The sequence below is a fragment of the Neovison vison genome, chromosome 13 (assembly GCF_020171115.1).
Source record: "Neovison vison isolate M4711 chromosome 13, ASM_NN_V1, whole genome shotgun sequence".
NCBI classification, from domain to species: Eukaryota; Metazoa; Chordata; class Mammalia; order Carnivora; family Mustelidae; genus Neogale; species Neogale vison.
In genome coordinates, this window is record NC_058103.1 from 16,223,329 (window position 1) to 16,232,878 (window position 9,550).

A 9,550-nucleotide genomic window follows, 5' to 3' on the forward strand; every position below is an offset into this window, starting at 1 on the left:
CGCAGGTGCAGGGTGGAGAAACGTGGACACCCGTCTGTCCTCCACAGCTGCTTTGAAGCCCTGAGTGGGAGGGGCATCCTTTGCAGCCTCTGGCCTTGAGCTTTTCCAAAGAGGCAACCATGTAGTGTGTCTAAGTGTGTTAATGTATCAGGTCCTGTGCCCAGCAGTAGAAAGAGCAGCATATGTTTCAGATCCCAGGGCTGGGTCCAAATGCCAGCTCTGCATTTACTCAGTGGGTGACTCTGAATTAACCTAAGGGGTCTGTGCCTCAGTTTCCTCATTTGCAAAATTAGGGGTAGTCATACGTTTCTTGTGGGGCTTTTGTCAGGCTCGAGTGAGACAATAAATGCACACGAAGCACCTAACAGAATTCCTGCCATCCAATAAATGCGGGATTAGTTTGATATAACCAAAGTATACATCTACTGGCACCCCCACTGTGTTTCTGGTTTCAGGGGGGATGAGTGAGGGTTTTTGGCTTTCAGTGTCTGAGTGCTCATTTCGTGGGAAGATGGGCAGGGGTATGGCGGAGCCCGCAGCCTGCCATCAGCAGGGCAGGGGGAGGAACATAGGTCCGGTGGCAGGGGTGGGGCTGCAGAGTCACAAGTGGGCAACGTGGGAGGAGAAATGTAGGGAGGGGCGTACGCAGGGCAAACCCCAGACAGGAAGCAGCAGACGGCTGATGGTCCTTCTGAGAGGACTGGCAAAGGGGCATGTCATGGGGAGTGGGCAGAGCTTTCCCACTTGGGCTTTGGACTCGAGCACTTAGTTCAGGGCTGGAGAATGTTCTTGCTTAGCTTCTGCTGTCTGGAGCGGAGCAGTTCGGGTTTGGCGAAAAATCTGCGCTGCCCCCGCGCCATTGGCAGGAGGAAGTTGCAGACAACAAAGAATCTAAAAACTCATCTCACTGCCTGCCACAGCCATGGGGTCTTGGGGCAAAGCAGACCAGCAGGAGGAGGTGGCTTCTGAGCTAGAACCGCACGCCACTGCTGCCTGACTGGAACAGATGTTTGTTCTGTGGTTTTTTTTGTTTGTTTGTTTTTTGTTTGTTTGTTTGTTTTTTGGTGGAGGACGAGGAAAGGAGAGGGTTGTGTCCTTCTTGCTTGGGGTGTAGCATGATATTGTTGAGAGGGTTCTGTGGGAGTTAAACACACACATGTAACAAGAGGGCCTTATCCTCTCCTGGGCTTCCCCTTTATAGCACTGGCCACAGTGTATTTAAATAACTACTTGTGTGATCATTGGCTCAGTGTCCATCAACTTTATGGACAGAAAGTTCTGTGAGAACTGATGTCCCAGTACACAGCAGAGGGCTTAACACATAGCAGGTGCCCAAATGATGCTTGTATAATGAATGAATGAATGAATGGTCCTGTTATAGTCAGAAGCCAGTGAGTCAACTTCTTTGTGTCTGCTTTTAGAGAGACAACCCTGGTGGTCTACATCATGACGGTAGTGGGCATGGTGGTGTACACACTGACGTTGAACCTGGGATACCTGTGGGTAGTGTTCATCACCGCTGGCACAATGGGGTAAGTGTGACCTCTGACCTGTCTAGCAGGAAAGCGGCATCCTATGGCTCATAGTGCTGCCACCATCCTTGGAAGCAACACTCGTCCCTTTGTTGCCTTCTCATTGATCTCTGGAGATGTGGAAATCATGGCCAGAGGTCTTGTTTACTTGCAACACTTCAAAAGCCTGCCCAGAGCTTCCACGCCATTGGGATGGAGTCTGTCCTTCACGGAACTCAGGGAGGCTAGGAAATGTTTAGAATCTCTTGTAGCTCTGCCTGGGATAGTTGGGTGGGCAGAAAAAGTGCACAGGGCTAGGAATCAGGAAGTCTGGGTCCTGGTCCCAGTTCCACTGCTGACCTTTAGATGACAGGTGCATCACCTAACTGCCCTGAGCCTCAGTTTCCACATCTATAAATGAAGATAAGAGTGGCCTGTCTTGTAGGGTTGTTGCAAGGAGTGAGAGAGAAATAAGTGTGAAAGTAGCCCAAAGTGTGGTACAGATGTAAGAAATTAGAGTTGGAACTTTCTGGACCTGTTGTATGAGAAAGTGCAGGAAACAGCACATCTTCCATGGGGGTCTCTGCTTAGCTGCACATCCCCGTTATTTTCCTGTGGGCACTACTTGAGTGTGTGTGTGAGAAAGAGGAAGACAGAGACAGAGAGACACAGATACTCAGTCCTTCTCAGCTGGTGAAACTCCAGAGGGAAAAAGGAGGACACTGAGATCCTCCTTCCAGGTCCCAGAGAGCAGGGAGATGCTGTTCAGTGTCCAGGGAGTTCTCACTGCCAGCACAGGGCCTGCAGACCGATGATGCAGAATTTCTCAGCTGAGGGCTGAACACCGCAGGCATCCCCATCCCTTCTGGCAATGCTGACAGTAATTGATGGTTGGGCATAGAAGAAGCTGGGGACACCCAGGGGGCTCCTGAACATGAAGCCTGCATAGGAACTTCTTCCTGACCTACAGGGGTATCTCTTTCCTTGGTCACCAGAGGGATGGCCTGGAATATCTTGGTGACCAGAAACAAAGCAGGAAAAGGAGTTCTAAGGAGGGCGGGGTGGGCTCCCTATCCTTCTTGTTCTTGAATTCTCCACTACCTTGTTTCTGTAATCTGGCCTTCAGCTTCTTCATGACGGGCTACCTCCCGCTGGGATTTGAGTTTGCTGTGGAGTTGACATACCCAGAATCGGAAGGCATATCGTCTGGCCTCCTGAATGTATCTGCCCAGGTAGGACTCTTATTTGGTGGTGGCCCCAAAACAGTGGCTCTTTTTTCCCTACTTGACTGGGCTGCCGCTGGCATTGTATCATGACGGTTCAGTGCTCCTGTGGACTAGTTGGCCAGGCCCTTGTTTCCAGTCTCCTTTGTGTCTTTCCAGGTGTTCGGGATCATCTTCACCATCTCCCAGGGCCAAATTATTGACAGCTACGGAACCATGCCTGGGAACATCTTTCTCTGTGTGTTTCTCACCCTTGGAGCAGCCCTCACTGGTGAGTTGGGGCCTTAAGACAAGATGGTGCTTAGGCCACGCGTGAGCTTAGGCTGTTGGCGATTTGAGACCTTAGTGTTTTGATTGATCATACAGACCGGGGGTACACTTGCAGAGGGGCAGAGGGGAAGGCTTATTAAGAAATGTGTTTGAGGGGCAGTAGCATGTTTTGGTGGAATGAGCCTAGAATTTGGTGCCAAAAGACCCTTGTTTACATCCAAGACTGTGACACTGACCTCCATAGCTGTTTGACCTTGGGCAAGTGGACCAACTTCTGGAAGGCTCACTTTCTTAAACTATAAAATGGGGGTTGTTGTAAGGACTAGCGCAACATGTGCAAACTCCCTGGCAAATATAACAGGTATATAAATGAAGGCCTACATCATCATTGGCTTCTGCCTGTCAGGCACATTGGTGATCCCCAGGCTCTGTCAAGTTGGTGGTGGGAACCTCCATCTCCCTTGGATATCTATAGGTCTGAGATACCTGTGACCCTTTGGAAAGTGAGAACTCCCTCTCTTGGGTGAACTTCATCATTGGTCTCTTGTTAATTCTGTGTTTTGGTGTTCTTTCTCAATCTCTTAACCTCAGCGTTCATTAAGGCAGATCTCCGGAGGCAGAAAGCAAACAAAGAAACTCCCGAGAATGTGAGTATGTGGAAGCTTGCTGGGCTGAAAGCGGGGTCCCAGGCTTTGTTTGAGGCTGTGGCAGCATGGGGGGGTCCGAGGGGCTCCCATTCTGGGGGGCTTTCACTCTGGAGGCCTTGAGATCAGCTCAACTCACATAAACATGGCGCCCAAGAGTTTCCTGGGTGAGTGTTCAGCATGGCTGTTGTGCTGCTCTTTCCTGGCCTCTTCTGCTTCCTTCCCTTCTCCTGGCCTCCCTGCTGTGGTCCCCAGATATTGTCCCAGTCTGCTGAGCAGCAACCCCTTCTTGGATCCTGAGACAAGTCCCGAGACCCTGGCTCCACTGCTTTCGCCCAGGGTTCAGTGGCTGGAGAGGAAAGGTGGGCGCTTACCTCGAATGTGGTGGTGGTGGACCCAAGGCAGTGGTTCTCCTTGCATGTTCCAGCCCCTTAGACAGTGCAGTGGAGCTAGAGGGGCTGGCGCCAGTGCATTTCCAACAGGGCTCACAAAGGGCGAGTCAGGGAGTAGGCATTGATGGTGGTAGACGGGGGAGGACTAGGGGTATGATTTAGAACACAAGAGCGTATCCCATCTGCTTTAATCAGCTAGGGACTATTTCAGTCAAAATGTTAGGTATCAAATCAGCCAGGATGAAAGCAATTTCAAATGTGAGGACGAAAAGTGGGATATTACTTAAAAACAAACAAACCACCCCAAAACCCATTACAGAGATAATACATGTTCTTTGTAGGAAAACTAAAAAAATACAGAAAAGTATATAAAATTTAAAAATCATCTGTAATATTATCACCTAGAGATGAAATGCTGTTTTCTTTTTGCAAAACTTACATGTCCGTATCTACATATAATATGTATGTATCTCTTATTTGTTATATATATGGATATGTAAATTTTTTTAAACAAAGATGGAATCTTCTGCTTTTTTACTTGTGAACACCTTATCAGGTCATTATAACATGCTTCTCATTTCTACACAGTGTTTCAATGAGTGCTCATGGATAAACCATGATTTTTTTTTTAAGTATTTATTTATTTGACAGACAGAGATCACAAGTTGGCAGAGAGACAGGCAGAGAGAGAGGGGGAAGCAGGCTCCCTGCTGAGCAGAAAACCCGATGCGGGGCTCGATCCCAGGACCCTGGGATCATGACCTCAGCTGAAAGCAGAGGCTTTAACCCACTGAGCCACCCAGGTGCCCCCAGTCTTGCTGTCTGTGGACATCAAGGTTGTTCTCAATCATTGTTATAAACAATATCATGACTAAAGTCCTGGAAGCTGAACCTTTGTGCATGTTCCCAAGCACACTATTTCCTTGAGAAATGGATCCGTGCTCACGCACATTTTTAAGATCCTGGTACATATTGCTGAACTGTTGTCGAGAAAGGTCCTATCAGCACTATCAGAGTATATTGCTCTAGAAGTGTAGGAGTGCCAACACGGAGGCCTTATCATTTTGGAAAAGCTTGCCAGTTGGTGAGGCAAAAATGGTATCCGAAAGAGTATATTTAGTATTGTAAGGACATATGTGGGCAGATGGATGACAAGCTTTCATTGATTATTTGTCTTCTGATATCACACTCTGGAGTTGGCGGGCCAGCGGGTAGCATGTGGAGGGCAGAGCCTAGCGCAGGAAACTCAGTGGGGAGACAGGGAAGGCCTTGGAGCTGAAATGCTGCTCTCTAGACTGGCGCGAGGACCCTGGCATTACCTCCATGAGGATGGGCTTTCACCTGGCCCCACTACAAGGAGGCATCCGGGTTTGAAATACAGAGTGAGCCTGGGAACAAGATGCCTATAATAAAACAGGAGAGATTTCTTGTGAGAAGGTTTCAATTTGGAATGTGACATCTTGTGTCAAGGGATAGGAGATTTTGCTGTTTACTTTGTAATCTGTGTTTGCGTTGGCAGATGTAGGCAAACAGGAAGAAAGAAAAGGTCACCTATAACCTTAATACCTGGAGATTACCTGGAGACTAACATTGCGGTTTGTCATTCAGAGTTGTTTTGTGGGAGTCTTCGGGAGCAGGGTCCTAGCCTGCTTGTTTGCTTAATAGTAGTTTGACAAACTTTCCATAGTTACATTCTACCACCTCGTATCTACGTAGATATATTTCCATTTCCTCTTGTTTAATATTTAGGTTATTGTGATATTTCACTATTCTCATGGGCGTATCTTGGTGCATAGGGACCAGGTTTGTTAGTCAAGGTTGGAGCTGTTGGCTTGGTCATCTTCTGTATGGAGTACAGGAAATAGCACTGAGTAGGAGTAAGGAGACAAATCCGGGGACGGTACTCCAAAGTCTGTGTCCTTGGATAACTCACCATGTGCCTTTGAACCTCCCTTGCACCTGGGGAAGCCTATTGTTACGGGAAGGTCAGAATCATGGTGCACTGATACCCTGGGAAGGCAGGGCTGTCACAGAGCCTCCCTCCTCTGGAACCCACCATTATGCACCCCATGGCAGTCCGCGTAAGGGAGACCCGGCCATTGGCACACAAATTCATGATCAGTGCCAGCTGAAGACAGGGCACCCAACTGATGTGGCCAGAGCTGCTCTTTCTAATCAGTGAGATACACAGTTTTGGTGAAAGAAAGAAAGAAAAGAAAGAAAGAAAGAAAGAAAGAAAGAATGAATGAATGTCTAGCTTGGGGCTAATGGCTAATTGAGATGATGAGAATCTTGGTTTGGGTTTCCGTTTTTCTTCCAGTTGGTGGTTCTCCGCTAGAGACAGCGGCTGTACTTCTGCCCCCACTAATCTCTGTTTCTGGTTGTGATTTCAAAGTGCTGGCTTTGGCGGGGGCAGGCGTGCGTGGGCGTGCACGTGTGCGTGAGCGAGAGGCGAGAGGCTGCTTGATTGACGTAAGCAGGCGGCTGGTGGCCTGAATGGAAGCTACTCATGGCTGAGGCTGAGCTGCTGGCAAGGAACCGGCAAGAGAATGGGCAGGCTGGGTTTCTACAGCTGTTGCCCCAGCTGTGGACTAGGCCTGGGACAGTCCCTAGGGGAGAAGCACCATGTGTCCGGCTGGCACTGGGCCTGTAGATGTCCCTTGCGCTCTCGAGTGGTGATGGTGCAGTGCTGTGCCCATGCCAGGGCTTTCCCGCCGACAGATGAGTGCTTGAGGTAAGAAGCAGGGCACGGCACATACCTAGGGACCGCAGAAGATCATTTCCAGGTCATAGTTAATTCCAGACCCACCTGAACAAGTGTGAGCCACAGGACTCTGCTTATCCTGGGCCATCTTGCCCCAACAAAGTCAAAGCCAGACTGATCCAAAGTCTTCTTCCCTAGGTATAAGATATATATACATAATTTTAGCCACTGAGTTTATATCCTGCCTTTACAAAAATTCTCTCTTGCCTCCAGTCCCTGCACACTATAATAATATTCCTCATGCTGGGGGCCGCCTCCAAAGGAAGGTAGTCAGAATTTCTGCAGGGGTTGTAGAGCTGACACTTTGGAGAACTACTCAGTGGTCAGTCCAAGTGAGTTTTAGGCAGTCAGAATGGGGAGCCAGGGTGGGCTCTGCTTCTCTCGCAGGCCCCAGAGGGAGCCTGAACCCTCCCTTGGAGGCACTTGGAGCAGGACCGTTTGTGGTGGCCATGGTGTCACAGAGAGCTGGCCTTTCTGGCTTTTCTTTGATGACACAGTGAGGGTGTGTGTGTGTTTAGAGAGCACACTGGCAGAGGCTGGGTGCTGCTTTTCTACTTCCCTTTGTTTGCTCCTGGGGCTGCTGAGGGGCCTCTGGCTCTTGGTTTTCCCACTGATGACATCCCTGACAGGCCGCTGTTTTAGCCAAGGGAGCAGTCCTTTTCCTCTTCACCCAAAGGGCTGCCTCCTTGTTGTGCCTTGCAGAAGCTCCCGGAGGAGGAGGAGGAGGAGGAGAGCAACACCAGCAAAGCACCCACCACTGTGTCTGAGGAGCAGCTCTGAGAGGAAAAGGTGGTGGCGACTCAGGGAACCAGACAGCACTCCCCAGCTCTTCCATCAGCGCCTACCGCCGGCACTTAGGCCTTCGCCGCAGCAGCTTTTGGAGGGAACCGGCTGGAATACTGGGGGCTTGGACGGCAGGGCCTCTGCCATCTGGAACCCACTGAAGAGCTTGCATGGTCTAGCTGGGGAAGATGGCACCTTCCGCTGGGTGCCCGCTCCATCCCCGCCCCCCTCGCAGGCTGTGGGAGCTGGTGCTGGAGAGACAGCTGGGGAGCCGTGGTGCCTCGTCTTCCCCCTTCCCCTCCAGCCCACCAGCAGAGGGCCTGCAAAATTATCACGGAGAGAAAGCTTATTCAGGATATTAACTTTTTTTTTTAAGAATCATAAGACCCTTAGAAGCCCAGTTCTAAGGAGAGGCGGCTGCTCCAGAGAGGGGGTAATTTTGGGGTCATCACATTGTGGCTAATGTTCTGTGGGAGAGAAAGCACCAGCAGAAAAACATCAGAACGAACCCATCAGGACTCCGCCTAGCTTCTCCTGCCTTAGGGAGGGTCTGTTTCCAGACCCTCTCCTAAGAGCTGATCAAACCCAACATCAATAAACTTGACAGAAACTTTGCTGCGACCGTGACCGTGCTGTGACCGTGAAGGAGAAGCCTGTTTGGGAGGGTGACCTGCCTAGCAGCCTGAGGCCGCTTGTGAAGGTCCAGCCTTTGGGCACTGTGATAGCTAGATTTGGGGACAGGATGGTTCTTTTCTACAAGATCTCTGCCCAGGGACTTCTTTGTGTGTGTGTGTTGTCGTCACCGCCGATGCCTTGAGAAACTGTCGTTGGCCTTAGTGCTTCCTTTCTCTGAAGGGAGGGGAAATCCCAGCCACCTTCCTGTAATCTTTCCTGAAAACTTTGTTTCATTCCACCCTGAGAAATCCACAGCTTCTGAGAGAGGAGAGGAAAGGGGCAGAAGGAAAAGGAATTGAGTTGGCTTGAATTAAGTGCCTTCTGCCTCCGGAGGGGATCGTATTCGCACACCCAAACCCTCTCACTGTCCCCTTCCAGCAATCACCTTTTAACAGATGTTGTGAATGTGTGAAACCCCTTTTTTTTTCTTTCTCAAGGGATTCCCTTTAAATCAACCCAGGGTGTCCTCCTCGCCTGCCCAGCCTGCTGTCCGGCTCTCCTCATGGGCTGGGGTAGTGTCCCCCGAAAGTAAGGCATTTGAATCATTTCTCCTGTGCTGAGCAGCTGTGATCATGTCCATGGTGCTGCTGGGCTGTGGCCACTTCCCGGTCTGGGCATCTGGGGGCAGCCTGGGTTGGCAGGGGGGCTGCTGCCTGAGGGGAGCCTGGTGTGTGTGTGTGTGTTTGTGTATACAGGCATTCCAGATGTGCTGTATGTAAGAGAAGTACACACTTCTGCTGGCGGAGGGTTGGGGGGTAGAAGAGGTGGAGAGGAAGCACGTCTTGCTTTTTGATAAGGAGAAACGTGTTTACTCTCCAGCTCCTTAAAACTTTTTACCGAAACGTTTACCAGATTGGTCATTCCTTTATTTTAAAAGCGTGATTTGTATTTTCTATTTGTAATGCCAGATGTTTTAAGACAATAAAAGATTCTCCAAGTGGCCTGCCATGTCATTAGACGGGGCAGAGGTGTCTTTGGGTAGCCAAGAGTCCAGCTCATTTGTGGGGCCCGGGCCCATGGGATGGGATGGGAGGGGCCTGGGGCTAGAGAAGCAGTTCCCAGGGCCCACTGCAGAGGTGGATCCTCTGTTCACACAGATGTGACCCTCCCCACGGCCTACTGTTTCAAGACAAGGCTGGAAGACTGAATGTGTGCCTATGTGGTGCCTTGTATCTCAATGGCCTGCACATGACCCTGCCTGCCTTCTGGGCTGTGTACACATGTGGATGGTCCACACACGGGGGGGTGCCGCTCAGAGCCCACTGTTGTTTCTGGCTCTGCCTCAAAG

At 50.2% G+C, this 9,550-nt stretch overlaps 1 protein-coding gene across 1 annotated transcript in view; it reads left to right on the top strand.

The window, feature by feature from the left end:
* Positions 1-9,215, top strand: part of FLVCR2 (FLVCR heme transporter 2) — a 50,888-nt gene extending 41,673 nt beyond the window's left edge. Inside the window, exons 6-10 of the mRNA XM_044230752.1 lie at positions 1,422-1,532; positions 2,638-2,743; positions 2,894-3,005; positions 3,596-3,651; positions 7,507-9,215. Of these exons, the coding sequence (XP_044086687.1) occupies positions 1,422-1,532; positions 2,638-2,743; positions 2,894-3,005; positions 3,596-3,651; positions 7,507-7,584 (463 nt within the window). The 3' untranslated portion in view covers positions 7,585-9,215. The remainder of the gene's footprint in view (positions 1-1,421; positions 1,533-2,637; positions 2,744-2,893; positions 3,006-3,595; positions 3,652-7,506) is intronic.
* The last annotated feature ends 335 nt before the right edge of the window (positions 9,216-9,550 follow it).